The following is a 14,569-nucleotide window of genomic DNA, read 5'->3' on the forward strand; positions in this document are numbered from 1 at the left end:
TAAAGATAATTATGCAGATCTCATCCTTCTTATAAAAAGATAAAATGGAATATAATGAACAAAATTCATATTACTCAATATATGAAATGTTTACATTAGAAATTGCAAGAGGAGATTTTCTAAATTGTATGTAATTCCCTAATGGATCATGAACTTGTTTGGAGTGAATGTGAGAAAAAAAAAAAAATGCTCCAAAGCTCAACGTGCAATTGATGGAATAGCAATAACGGAAGGTGAAATTCCTCTCACCAAAAGGAATGATTTGGGGAGAAAAGATATTGGCAGAGTATAAAGTTACTTCTACCTGTGACAGGCCTAGTGTCAATATAACTCATCTTTTTGCAGGCTGCTATCCACATTGTCCAAACAATAAACCCTACTTTGATGAAGAAACCATGACCTGTGTTTCATATTGTGGTTGTTATGATGATAATGGAAAACGTTACAAGCCAGGAATGAAGATGCCTTCAAAAGAAAACTGTAAATCATGGTAGGACCAATAAAGACTTTTAAGAATGAGTTTAAGGTTGTGATTGAAACATAACTCATCATGCATTAAATTTCTGTTTGCTAACAGGAACTAATATGCTGTTAATTAATGTCTAATTTTCTTCTGTTTCCAGGAAGTGAAATAATGACAGGGTGAAACATTTTACTGTAGAGAGGTTAATTTAGTACTCATTCTGTACTCCTACTGAAATAATTTTAAATTATTATTATTAAATTAAGTAAGAATAAATTAGTAATAACAGTTACTGCAATAGTTACAGAACTTTTATCAAGTTATCCCTAAAATCACTATGTGAAATTACTTAGAACTTAGTAAACAACTAATCCTACTTGTTTAGAGCTTGTTTCTGTTATTCTGCTGGTGCTTAGGTATTTGCTACAGTCAGCAAGTATTCCTATATATTCTGTCAGAATTAATGAATATAGTTATACATGTTGGGACAAATGCTGATAAGCCTTCTATCAAGCAGCACGAAGTTAGAAACAGTTAACTCATGTCCTAAGATATATTTAAAGTAGCTACACTGAATACTGCAAGCAGTGCAGCCAGAACTAGCAAGGAGCTTAGTGCTGAGACCATCTGAGCATTTACACAACTTTCATGGCATGTTTTGCAGTTCATAGACAGCTTTGCCCTGCATCATCTATGTGATTAAAGGCACTAAACCTAAACTGTTAAATACATATGTGTATTCACTGAAGTTTATTCAGTGTACAGATGCCCTTAGCCACAGTAAATAAAGATATCAGGAATCAGTTCTTAATAAGTAACAGATAAATCTCCATTAAAAACAGACCACATTCTCACAGGTAATTTCTTGGAAATCTGGGGAAAATTCTCTATGGGACAACCTCAACATCAGCAATACAGTGATCCTTTCTCAAATGCTACATTTACTGCACTTTCCCTTCAAGGGATAAGTGAACTTCTTAAGGAGATGAAAAGAGTTCAAATCACGCCCCCCATCTTTCCCCAGCCTCCGAAAGCAGCGTTAAGAATACCCAAAGCTAAGTACACTGGCATATAAGAATTGCCTTTCTTGCCTGAAAACTTGAGCGATCCTACCTAACTTGAATTTGTACAGCAGAACTGAATACCTGAAGCAGAGAAAGATAAGGTCTTTCTACATTTACACATACAGTGAATAGCAAAGGAGCAACAGAAAAATTAAACGAGTAAAATGATGTCATTAACAAATATATTCATATTTATTGTTTCCTTTCTTCTTTTCCAGTGAATGCACAACTAGTGGCAAAAATTGCAAATATGATGCATATGGTATGTTGACAAAGTTGTTTTTATCTGAATAGGATGCATTTGAAGCTCCCTACTCACGTTTCAGGTACTGACTGATAACATTCTCTTTTGATTTACAGCATGCCACTGCATTTATGAGGGACACATATACAACTATACAGATGTGATCTACAATACTACAGATGGCACAGGAGGATGTATTGTTGCAACCTGTGGTCCCAATGGGACACCTGAAAGGCATATCTATGAATGTCCAAACATAACATCAACCACAGCATCAACACCATTTCACTTCAGCACTACGCCACCTGCCACTACTCACACAGGTACATCCTCTGTTGCTCATGTGAACTTATGCTATTCTTTAGTGAGTAAAATATAGATACCAAACCATGCCCATGCTTACAACCTAAATGAATCAATACAATGTCAAAATATATGAGAGTCAGTCTCATTTCTTATTAGCATTTGGTTACAGTCATCATTTGTTAATCAAACTGATACAAAAAATAAAACCACTTCCAAAACACCACAGTGGAAACCACTGCATGCTGCTTTCATACTATTCTTTTGCTTATTTTCACAGCAGTAAATGATAAGAAAACTGTATCAGATTTACCATCTGTAATTGTAACTATTTCTATGCCATTTCTATTAAAATTTCTCTTGGTAGTGACTCCTGGAATAATCTTTACTGAAAGAATAATTCATTAATTATTTTTCCTATTAAATTACAAAATGATTGCTTTCTTTAAAATTCCTGGTAGGGTTCATGGTATTTTTAATTACAGTAGTAAGTGCACTGCTTAGATATTGGCATTCATATACTGAAACTATCATTTCTAGAATGCCTGTTCAGTATTCTTCAGGTTGACAATGTCTACTTACTATGACCACGTGATGTTTAATGAAATATGAGTTCAGTATAAAATTCAGAACTACAGGTTTTGAGATCACATAAGCCATCAGCACAGCTGGAATTCATTAGCAGCTTTTTTTCAGCCATTTCACAATGAGAATTCACCTGGACTGAATAAGCAAAAGTTCATGAACTGCTCTCCAGCCAATAAATGGTTTCTTAAGACGAGAGCTAATGTACAATATGGCAGTGTAGGGACTCTATTAACGCTTCATCAGTCATTCTGTAACTTCAAATGGAGGAGCAAATGCAGCATCTCATGAGAAGTCAATTCATTTGGGAAAAAAAAGTACCTATGAATCCTCATGCATAGAATGGGAAACTAAATGCTATTCTTTCCACTGATTTCCACTAGGTTTGAATCAGAGCTTTGTCAGAGCTTTAGGAGGGACTAATAAATGTAGATGCAAGATGTAAACCAATCAATTACACTGAGTAAAATGCAAAAAATGTGAAGTTTGGGGTAGTTTGGGTTTTTTTTTATTTTTTGCCAACTGTGCAAATCATGTGCATTTACGTTAGGGAGTTACTTTCTTACACTTTAGTACTTGAGTCTTATTTCAGCACTTGTTAAGAGATAATTGGCACTCTCTTTGAAATGACAGTTCCAAGCATGCCTTTAAGTCAAAATGCTGGCTGATGGATTCTCTGTTCCAGTTCATATTAAATTATAAGCACACTAAACTGATGTATTATAGGCTCATAATGCAAGCAAATGACCTTACAAAAATGTTCAGCCCATTTAATATATAAAAAGAGAGATTATCTATGGACATTTATTTTTAAGTTATATGGATTATCTTTTTCTCTTTTACCCATAGTGTCACCAACTACATCAGTATGTGTTCATGAAGTTTGTGACTGGTCAGAATGGTATGATGGGAATCAGCAAACGCCTGGCTATGATGGTGGAGATTTTGAAACATTTAATGATTTGAGAGCTAAAGGTTATGAAGTCTGTAAAGCTCCAAAGGCTGTTCAATGCAGAGCAGAGAAATTTCCTAACATACCACTGAAAGAACTTGGTCAAAAACTAGAATGCAGTAAAACAGCTGGACTTATATGCTACAACAAAGATCAAATTTCAACAATGTGCTACAATTATGAAATCAGAATCTTATGTTGTGTTTTTGTACCATGTACTCAGACAACTGTCACCACAAAATCTTATGAAACTACTACACCAATCACACTTACAACTCCAGAAACAACAACCATGACTATTTCTTCAAAAACATCTTTTGAAACAACAGCAAGTATTTCCACTGAGGCAATATCCAGTACAGTACCTTGTGAACCTGAGTGTAAATGGTCTAAATGGTATGATGTCCATTCCCCAACTTTGCACAACAAGGGAGATTATGAAACTTATCATGACATTAGAGCTTCTGGACAAGCAATTTGCAGAAACCCTGAAAAAATACAATGTAGAGCAGAGAAATATCCACATAAATCTATTGAAGAAATTGGCCAAGTTGTTCACTGCAATGTAACATATGGACTTATCTGTAGAAATGAGGATCAAAAAGGAGAATTGCGTATATGTCTTAATTATCAAATAAAGGTATTCTGTTGTGATGACTACAGCCACTGCCAAACAACAAGAGTAACATCTACTGCATCAACTGAAACTTCTACACAAATATCTACAACTACAGAAATTATATCATTTTCATCCACCACAAGATTAACACCGAATACTACCACTTCTGAAAGCACAACATTCAAACCCTCAACTGCTACAAAAACAACCACAAGCGCATCCACAACAGAAAAAACAACAGCTGTCACCACTTCTCCTTCAACACCTATTTGTACTGAAGAAGAATGTGAATGGTCAAGGTGGTATGATGTAAGCTACCCAAAATCTGGATATGATGATGGAGATTTTGATACAATTCAGAACATAAAAAAACAGGGATACAAAGTATGTGATAACAGAAAAGCTGTGGAATGCAGAGCAGTAAGGTTCCCTGACACACCATATCACCTCCTTGAGCAAAACATCACATGTAACACAGAAGAAGGGTTGATATGCTATAATAAGGACCAGTTACCACCAATCTGCTATAATTACGAGCTTAGATTTCAATGCTGTATGAATAAAACAGTACCATGCACTACAGTGCCCCATACAACTACACCAAACACAAAAATAACATCAACTCCTCACACCACATCAACTACACTGCCACCCATAGGAGTAACAACAACAAAAGAAACACCAACCATTCACACACGTCGACCGAAAACTACTCAACCAACAACTCCACCAAAAACAGAACATATTCATACGCCAACGACAACAGAGACAACAACAAAAACACAAACCACAAAAACCACACCACGAACCACCACTGTCACCAGCACCCCTACGCCAACCTCCACCCTCACCCCCACCACCACCACACCCTCCACCACCACCTGCGTCCCGGAAGTGTGCTCCTGGAGCGAGTGGTTTGACGTCGACTTCCCCTCCTCGGGGCCCGGCCAGGGAGACTTCGAAACCTACCAGCACATCAGGGCCGCCGGACAGAAAGTCTGTCGGCACCCAAAAGACATCCAGTGCCAGGCGGAGGACTACCCCGAAGTTTCCATCGAGCGCGTCGGGCAGGTCGTGCAGTGCGACGTCAACTTTGGACTGGTGTGCAAGAACGAAGACCAGCTCGGCAAATTCAAGATGTGCCTGAACTACAGGATCCGCGTCCTCTGCTGCAGCCCAAACCCGCTCTGCTCTACCACCACCATCATCCCCACCACCAGCCCCACCACCACCAGCAGCCCATGGACAACCACCTCCACACCATCATCCACCTCAGTCACAACCTCCACCAGCACCCACTCCACCTCCTCCGAAACCACACCACCAACCACCACCGTCACCAGCACCCCCACGCCAACCTCCACCCTCACCCCCACCACCACCACACCCTCCACCACCACCTGCGTCCCGGAAGTGTGCTCCTGGAGCGAGTGGTTTGACGTCGACTTCCCCTCCTCGGGGCCCGGCCAGGGAGACTTCGAAACCTACCAGCACATCAGGGCCGCCGGACAGAAAGTCTGTCGGCACCCAAAAGACATCCAGTGCCAGGCGGAGGACTACCCCGAAGTTTCCATCGAGCGCGTCGGGCAGGTCGTGCAGTGCGACGTCAACTTTGGACTGGTGTGCAAGAACGAAGACCAGCTCGGCAAATTCAAGATGTGCCTGAACTACAGGATCCGCGTCCTCTGCTGCAGCCCAAACCCGCTCTGCTCTACCACCACCATCATCCCCACCACCAGCCCCACCACCACCAGCAGCCCATGGACAACCACCTCCACACCATCATCCACCTCAGTCACAACCTCCACCAGCACCCACTCCACCTCCTCCGAAACCACACCACCAACCACCACCGTCACCAGCACCCCCACGCCAACCTCCACCCTCACCCCCACCACCACCACACCCTCCACCACCTCCTGCGTCCCGGAAGTGTGCTCCTGGAGCGAGTGGTTTGACGTCGACTTCCCCTCCTCGGGGCCCGGCCAGGGAGACTTCGAAACCTACCAGCACATCAGGGCCGCCGGACAGAAAGTCTGTCGGCACCCAAAAGACATCCAGTGCCAGGCGGAGGACTACCCCGAAGTTTCCATCGAGCGCGTCGGGCAGGTCGTGCAGTGCGACGTCAACTTTGGACTGGTGTGCAAGAACGAAGACCAGCTCGGCAAATTCAAGATGTGCCTGAACTACAGGATCCGCGTCCTCTGCTGCAGCCCAAACCCGCTCTGCTCTACCACCACCATCATCCCCACCACCAGCCCCACCACCACCAGCAGCCCATGGACAACCACCTCCACACCATCATCCACCTCAGTCACAACCTCCACCAGCACCCACTCCACCTCCTCCGAAACCACACCACCAACCACCACCGTCACCAGCACCCCCACGCCAACCTCCACCCTCACCCCCACCACCACCACACCCTCCACCACCTCCTGCGTCCCGGAAGTGTGCTCCTGGAGCGAGTGGTTTGACGTCGACTTCCCCTCCTCGGGGCCCGGCCAGGGAGACTTCGAAACCTACCAGCACATCAGGGCCGCCGGACAGAAAGTCTGTCGGCACCCAAAAGACATCCAGTGCCAGGCGGAGGACTACCCCGAAGTTTCCATCGAGCGCGTCGGGCAGGTCGTGCAGTGCGACGTCAACTTTGGACTGGTGTGCAAGAACGAAGACCAGCTCGGCAAATTCAAGATGTGCCTGAACTACAGGATCCGCGTCCTCTGCTGCAGCCCAAACCCGCTCTGCTCTACCACCACCATCATCCCCACCACCAGCCCCACCACCACCAGCAGCCCATGGACAACCACCTCCACACCATCATCCACCTCAGTCACAACCTCCACCAGCACCCACTCCACCTCCTCCGAAACCACACCACCAACCACCACCGTCACCAGCACCCCCACACCAACCTCCACCCTCACCCCCACCACCACCACACCCTCCACCACCACCTGCGTCCCGGAAGTGTGCTCCTGGAGCGAGTGGTTTGACGTCGACTTCCCCTCCTCGGGGCCCGGCCAGGGAGACTTCGAAACCTACCAGCACATCAGGGCCGCCGGACAGAAAGTCTGTCGGCACCCAAAAGACATCCAGTGCCAGGCGGAGGACTACCCCGAAGTTTCCATCGAGCGCGTCGGGCAGGTCGTGCAGTGCGACGTCAACTTTGGACTGGTGTGCAAGAACGAAGACCAGCTCGGCAAATTCAAGATGTGCCTGAACTACAGGATCCGCGTCCTCTGCTGCAGCCCAAACCCGCTCTGCTCTACCACCACCATCATCCCCACCACCAGCCCCACCACCACCAGCAGCCCATGGACAACCACCTCCACACCATCATCCACCTCAGTCACAACCTCCACCAGCACCCACTCCACCTCCTCCGAAACCACACCACCAACCACCACCGTCACCAGCACCCCCATGCCAACCTCCACCCTCACCCCCACCACCACCACATCCTCCACCACCTCCTGCGTCCCGGAAGTGTGCTCCTGGAGCGAGTGGTTTGACGTCGACTTCCCCTCCTCGGGGCCCGGCCAGGGAGACTTCGAAACCTACCAGCACATCAGGGCCGCCGGACAGAAAGTCTGTCGGCACCCAAAAGACATCCAGTGCCAGGCGGAGGACTACCCCGAAGTTTCCATCGAGCGCGTCGGGCAGGTCGTGCAGTGCGACGTCAACTTTGGACTGGTGTGCAAGAACGAAGACCAGCTCGGCAAATTCAAGATGTGCCTGAACTACAGGATCCGCGTCCTCTGCTGCAGCCCAAACCCGCTCTGCTCTACCACCACCATCATCCCCACCACCAGCCCCACCACCACCAGCAGCCCATGGACAACCACCTCCACACCATCATCCACCTCAGTCACAACCTCCACCAGCACCCACTCCACCTCCTCCGAAACCACACCACCAACCACCACCGTCACCAGCACCCCCACGCCAACCTCCACCCTCACCCCCACCACCACCACACCCTCCACCACCACCTGCGTCCCGGAAGTGTGCTCCTGGAGCGAGTGGTTTGACGTCGACTTCCCCTCCTCGGGGCCCGGCCAGGGAGACTTCGAAACCTACCAGCACATCAGGGCCGCCGGACAGAAAGTCTGTCGGCACCCAAAAGACATCCAGTGCCAGGCGGAGGACTACCCCGAAGTTTCCATCGAGCGCGTCGGGCAGGTCGTGCAGTGCGACGTCAACTTTGGACTGGTGTGCAAGAACGAAGACCAGCTCGGCAAATTCAAGATGTGCCTGAACTACAGGATCCGCGTCCTCTGCTGCAGCCCAAACCCGCTCTGCTCTACCACCACCATCATCCCCACCACCAGCCCCACCACCACCAGCAGCCCATGGACAACCACCTCCACACCATCATCCACCTCAGTCACAACCTCCACCAGCACCCACTCCACCTCCTCCGAAACCACACCACCAACCACCACCGTCACCAGCACCCCCACGCCAACCTCCACCCTCACCCCCACCACCACCACACCCTCCACCACCTCCTGCGTCCCGGAAGTGTGCTCCTGGAGCGAGTGGTTTGACGTCGACTTCCCCTCCTCGGGGCCCGGCCAGGGAGACTTCGAAACCTACCAGCACATCAGGGCCGCCGGACAGAAAGTCTGTCGGCACCCAAAAGACATCCAGTGCCAGGCGGAGGACTACCCCGAAGTTTCCATCGAGCGCGTCGGGCAGGTCGTGCAGTGCGACGTCAACTTTGGACTGGTGTGCAAGAACGAAGACCAGCTCGGCAAATTCAAGATGTGCCTGAACTACAGGATCCGCGTCCTCTGCTGCAGCCCAAACCCGCTCTGCTCTACCACCACCATCATCCCCACCACCAGCCCCACCACCACCAGCAGCCCATGGACAACCACCTCCACACCATCATCCACCTCAGTCACAACCTCCACCAGCACCCACTCCACCTCCTCCGAAACCACACCACCAACCACCACCGTCACCAGCACCCCCACACCAACCTCCACCCTCACCCCCACCACCACCACATCCTCCACCACCTCCTGCGTCCCGGAAGTGTGCTCCTGGAGCGAGTGGTTTGATGTCGACTTCCCCTCCTCGGGGCCCGGCCAGGGAGACTTCGAAACCTACCAGCACATCAGGGCCGCCGGACAGAAAGTCTGTCGGCACCCAAAAGACATCCAGTGCCAGGCGGAGGACTACCCCGAAGTTTCCATCGAGCGCGTCGGGCAGGTCGTGCAGTGCGACGTCAACTTTGGACTGGTGTGCAAGAACGAAGACCAGCTCGGCAAATTCAAGATGTGCCTGAACTACAGGATCCGCGTCCTCTGCTGCAGCCCAAACCCGCTCTGCTCTACCACCACCATCATCCCCACCACCAGCCCCACCACCACCAGCAGCCCATGGACAACCACCTCCACACCATCATCCACCTCAGTCACAACCTCCACCAGCACCCACTCCACCTCCTCCGAAACCACACCACCAACCACCACCGTCACCAGCACCCCCACGCCAACCTCCACCCTCACCCCCACCACCACCACACCCTCCACCACCTCCTGCGTCCCGGAAGTGTGCTCCTGGAGCGAGTGGTTTGACGTCGACTTCCCCTCCTCGGGGCCCGGCCAGGGAGACTTCGAAACCTACCAGCACATCAGGGCCGCCGGACAGAAAGTCTGTCGGCACCCAAAAGACATCCAGTGCCAGGCGGAGGACTACCCCGAAGTTTCCATCGAGCGCGTCGGGCAGGTCGTGCAGTGCGACGTCAACTTTGGACTGGTGTGCAAGAACGAAGACCAGCTTGGCAAATTCAAGATGTGCCTGAACTACAGGATCCGCGTCCTCTGCTGCAGCCCAAACCCGCTCTGCTCTACCACCACCATCATCCCCACCACCAGCCCCACCACCACCAGCAGCCCATGGACAACCACCTCCACACCATCATCCACCTCAGTCACAACCTCCACCAGCACCCACTCCACCTCCTCCGAAACCACACCACCAACCACCACCGTCACCAGCACCCCCACGCCAACCTCCACCCTCACCCCCACCACCACCACACCCTCCACCACCTCCTGCGTCCCGGAAGTGTGCTCCTGGAGCGAGTGGTTTGACGTCGACTTCCCCTCCTCGGGGCCCGGCCAGGGAGACTTCGAAACCTACCAGCACATCAGGGCCGCCGGACAGAAAGTCTGTCGGCACCCAAAAGACATCCAGTGCCAGGCGGAGGACTACCCCGAAGTTTCCATCGAGCGCGTCGGGCAGGTCGTGCAGTGCGACGTCAACTTTGGACTGGTGTGCAAGAACGAAGACCAGCTCGGCAAATTCAAGATGTGCCTGAACTACAGGATCCGCGTCCTCTGCTGCAGCCCAAACCCGCTCTGCTCTACCACCACCATCATCCCCACCACCAGCCCCACCACCACCAGCAGCCCATGGACAACCACCTCCACACCATCATCCACCTCAGTCACAACCTCCACCAGCACCCACTCCACCTCCTCCGAAACCACACCACCAACCACCACCGTCACCAGCACCCCCACGCCAACCTCCACCCTCACCCCCACCACCACCACACCCTCCACCACCTCCTGCGTCCCGGAAGTGTGCTCCTGGAGCGAGTGGTTTGACGTCGACTTCCCCTCCTCGGGGCCCGGCCAGGGAGACTTCGAAACCTACCAGCACATCAGGGCCGCCGGACAGAAAGTCTGTCGGCACCCAAAAGACATCCAGTGCCAGGCGGAGGACTACCCCGAAGTTTCCATCGAGCGCGTCGGGCAGGTCGTGCAGTGCGACGTCAACTTTGGACTGGTGTGCAAGAACGAAGACCAGCTCGGCAAATTCAAGATGTGCCTGAACTACAGGATCCGCGTCCTCTGCTGCAGCCCAAACCCGCTCTGCTCTACCACCACCATCATCCCCACCACCAGCCCCACCACCACCAGCAGCCCATGGACAACCACCTCCACACCATCATCCACCTCAGTCACAACCTCCACCAGCACCCACTCCACCTCCTCCGAAACCACACCACCAACCACCACCGTCACCAGCACCCCCACGCCAACCTCCACCCTCACCCCCACCACCACCACACCCTCCACCACCTCCTGCGTCCCGGAAGTGTGCTCCTGGAGCGAGTGGTTTGACGTCGACTTCCCCTCCTCGGGGCCCGGCCAGGGAGACTTCGAAACCTACCAGCACATCAGGGCCGCCGGACAGAAAGTCTGTCGGCACCCAAAAGACATCCAGTGCCAGGCGGAGGACTACCCCGAAGTTTCCATCGAGCGCGTCGGGCAGGTCGTGCAGTGCGACGTCAACTTTGGACTGGTGTGCAAGAACGAAGACCAGCTCGGCAAATTCAAGATGTGCCTGAACTACAGGATCCGCGTCCTCTGCTGCAGCCCAAACCCGCTCTGCTCTACCACCACCATCATCCCCACCACCAGCCCCACCACCACCAGCAGCCCATGGACAACCACCTCCACACCATCATCCACCTCAGTCACAACCTCCACCAGCACCCACTCCACCTCCTCCGAAACCACACCACCAACCACCACCGTCACCAGCACCCCCACGCCAACCTCCACCCTCACCCCCACCACCACCACACCCTCCACCACCTCCTGCGTCCCGGAAGTGTGCTCCTGGAGCGAGTGGTTTGACGTCGACTTCCCCTCCTCGGGGCCCGGCCAGGGAGACTTCGAAACCTACCAGCACATCAGGGCCGCCGGACAGAAAGTCTGTCGGCACCCAAAAGACATCCAGTGCCAGGCGGAGGACTACCCCGAAGTTTCCATCGAGCGCGTCGGGCAGGTCGTGCAGTGCGACGTCAACTTTGGACTGGTGTGCAAGAACGAAGACCAGCTCGGCAAATTCAAGATGTGCCTGAACTACAGGATCCGCGTCCTCTGCTGCAGCCCAAACCCGCTCTGCTCTACCACCACCATCATCCCCACCACCAGCCCCACCACCACCAGCAGCCCATGGACAACCACCTCCACACCATCATCCACCTCAGTCACAACCTCCACCAGCACCCACTCCACCTCCTCCGAAACCACACCACCAACCACCACCGTCACCAGCACCCCCACGCCAACCTCCACCCTCACCCCCACCACCACCACACCCTCCACCACCTCCTGCGTCCCGGAAGTGTGCTCCTGGAGCGAGTGGTTTGACGTCGACTTCCCCTCCTCGGGGCCCGGCCAGGGAGACTTCGAAACCTACCAGCACATCAGGGCCGCCGGACAGAAAGTCTGTCGGCACCCAAAAGACATCCAGTGCCAGGCGGAGGACTACCCCGAAGTTTCCATCGAGCGCGTCGGGCAGGTCGTGCAGTGCGACGTCAACTTTGGACTGGTGTGCAAGAACGAAGACCAGCTCGGCAAATTCAAGATGTGCCTGAACTACAGGATCCGCGTCCTCTGCTGCAGCCCAAACCCGCTCTGCTCTACCACCACCATCATCCCCACCACCAGCCCCACCACCACCAGCAGCCCATGGACAACCACCTCCACACCATCATCCACCTCAGTCACAACCTCCACCAGCACCCACTCCACCTCCTCCGAAACCACACCACCAACCACCACCGTCACCAGCACCCCCACGCCAACCTCCACCCTCACCCCCACCACCACCACACCCTCCACCACCTCCTGCGTCCCGGAAGTGTGCTCCTGGAGCGAGTGGTTTGACGTCGACTTCCCCTCCTCGGGGCCCGGCCAGGGAGACTTCGAAACCTACCAGCACATCAGGGCCGCCGGACAGAAAGTCTGTCGGCACCCAAAAGACATCCAGTGCCAGGCGGAGGACTACCCCGAAGTTTCCATCGAGCGCGTCGGGCAGGTCGTGCAGTGCGACGTCAACTTTGGACTGGTGTGCAAGAACGAAGACCAGCTCGGCAAATTCAAGATGTGCCTGAACTACAGGATCCGCGTCCTCTGCTGCAGCCCAAACCCGCTCTGCTCTACCACCACCATCATCCCCACCACCAGCCCCACCACCACCAGCAGCCCATGGACAACCACCTCCACACCATCATCCACCTCAGTCACAACCTCCACCAGCACCCACTCCACCTCCTCCGAAACCACACCACCAACCACCACCGTCACCAGCACCCCCACGCCAACCTCCACCCTCACCCCCACCACCACCACACCCTCCACCACCTCCTGCGTCCCGGAAGTGTGCTCCTGGAGCGAGTGGTTTGACGTCGACTTCCCCTCCTCGGGGCCCGGCCAGGGAGACTTCGAAACCTACCAGCACATCAGGGCCGCCGGACAGAAAGTCTGTCGGCACCCAAAAGACATCCAGTGCCAGGCGGAGGACTACCCCGAAGTTTCCATCGAGCGCGTCGGGCAGGTCGTGCAGTGCGACGTCAACTTTGGACTGGTGTGCAAGAACGAAGACCAGCTCGGCAAATTCAAGATGTGCCTGAACTACAGGATCCGCGTCCTCTGCTGCAGCCCAAACCCGCTCTGCTCTACCACCACCATCATCCCCACCACCAGCCCCACCACCACCAGCAGCCCATGGACAACCACCTCCACACCATCATCCACCTCAGTCACAACCTCCACCAGCACCCACTCCACCTCCTCCGAAACCACACCACCAACCACCACCGTCACCAGCACCCCCACGCCAACCTCCACCCTCACCCCCACCACCACCACACCCTCCACCACCTCCTGCGTCCCGGAAGTGTGCTCCTGGAGCGAGTGGTTTGACGTCGACTTCCCCTCCTCGGGGCCCGGCCAGGGAGACTTCGAAACCTACCAGCACATCAGGGCCGCCGGACAGAAAGTCTGTCGGCACCCAAAAGACATCCAGTGCCAGGCGGAGGACTACCCCGAAGTTTCCATCGAGCGCGTCGGGCAGGTCGTGCAGTGCGACGTCAACTTTGGACTGGTGTGCAAGAACGAAGACCAGCTCGGCAAATTCAAAATGTGCCTGAACTACAGGATCCGCGTCCTCTGCTGCAGCCCAAACCCGCTCTGCTCTACCACCACCATCATCCCCACCACCAGCCCCACCACCACCAGCAGCCCATGGACAACCACCTCCACACCATCATCCACCTCAGTCACAACCTCCACCAGCACCCACTCCACCTCCTCCGAAACCACACCACCAACCACCACCGTCACCAGCACCCCCACGCCAACCTCCACCCTCACCCCCACCACCACCACATCCTCCACCACCTCCTGCGTCCCGGAAGTGTGCTCCTGGAGCGAGTGGTTTGACGTCGACTTCCCCTCCTCGGGGCCCGGCCAGGGAGACTTCGAAACCTACCAGCACATCAGGGCCGCCGGACAGAAAG

General features: G+C 52.8%; 1 protein-coding gene across 1 annotated transcript in view; it reads left to right on the forward strand.

Annotated features, from left to right (window-relative positions):
• Window positions 1-14,569, forward strand: part of MUC5AC (mucin 5AC, oligomeric mucus/gel-forming) — a 56,083-nt gene that overhangs the window by 21,595 nt on the left and 19,919 nt on the right. The window contains exons 28-38 of the mRNA XM_068944100.1: window positions 346-490; window positions 1,746-1,789; window positions 1,888-2,094; window positions 3,509-5,421; window positions 5,515-6,650; window positions 6,969-8,175; window positions 8,242-8,658; window positions 10,180-10,230; window positions 10,837-11,109; window positions 13,294-13,344; window positions 13,933-14,367. Of these exons, the coding sequence (XP_068800201.1) occupies window positions 346-490; window positions 1,746-1,789; window positions 1,888-2,094; window positions 3,509-5,421; window positions 5,515-6,650; window positions 6,969-8,175; window positions 8,242-8,658; window positions 10,180-10,230; window positions 10,837-11,109; window positions 13,294-13,344; window positions 13,933-14,367 (5,879 nt within the window). The remainder of the gene's footprint in view (window positions 1-345; window positions 491-1,745; window positions 1,790-1,887; window positions 2,095-3,508; window positions 5,422-5,514; window positions 6,651-6,968; window positions 8,176-8,241; window positions 8,659-10,179; window positions 10,231-10,836; window positions 11,110-13,293; window positions 13,345-13,932; window positions 14,368-14,569) is intronic.

Source organism: Struthio camelus, chromosome 5 (genome assembly GCF_040807025.1).
Source record: "Struthio camelus isolate bStrCam1 chromosome 5, bStrCam1.hap1, whole genome shotgun sequence".
In the NCBI taxonomy this organism is placed as follows: domain Eukaryota; kingdom Metazoa; phylum Chordata; class Aves; order Struthioniformes; family Struthionidae; genus Struthio; species Struthio camelus.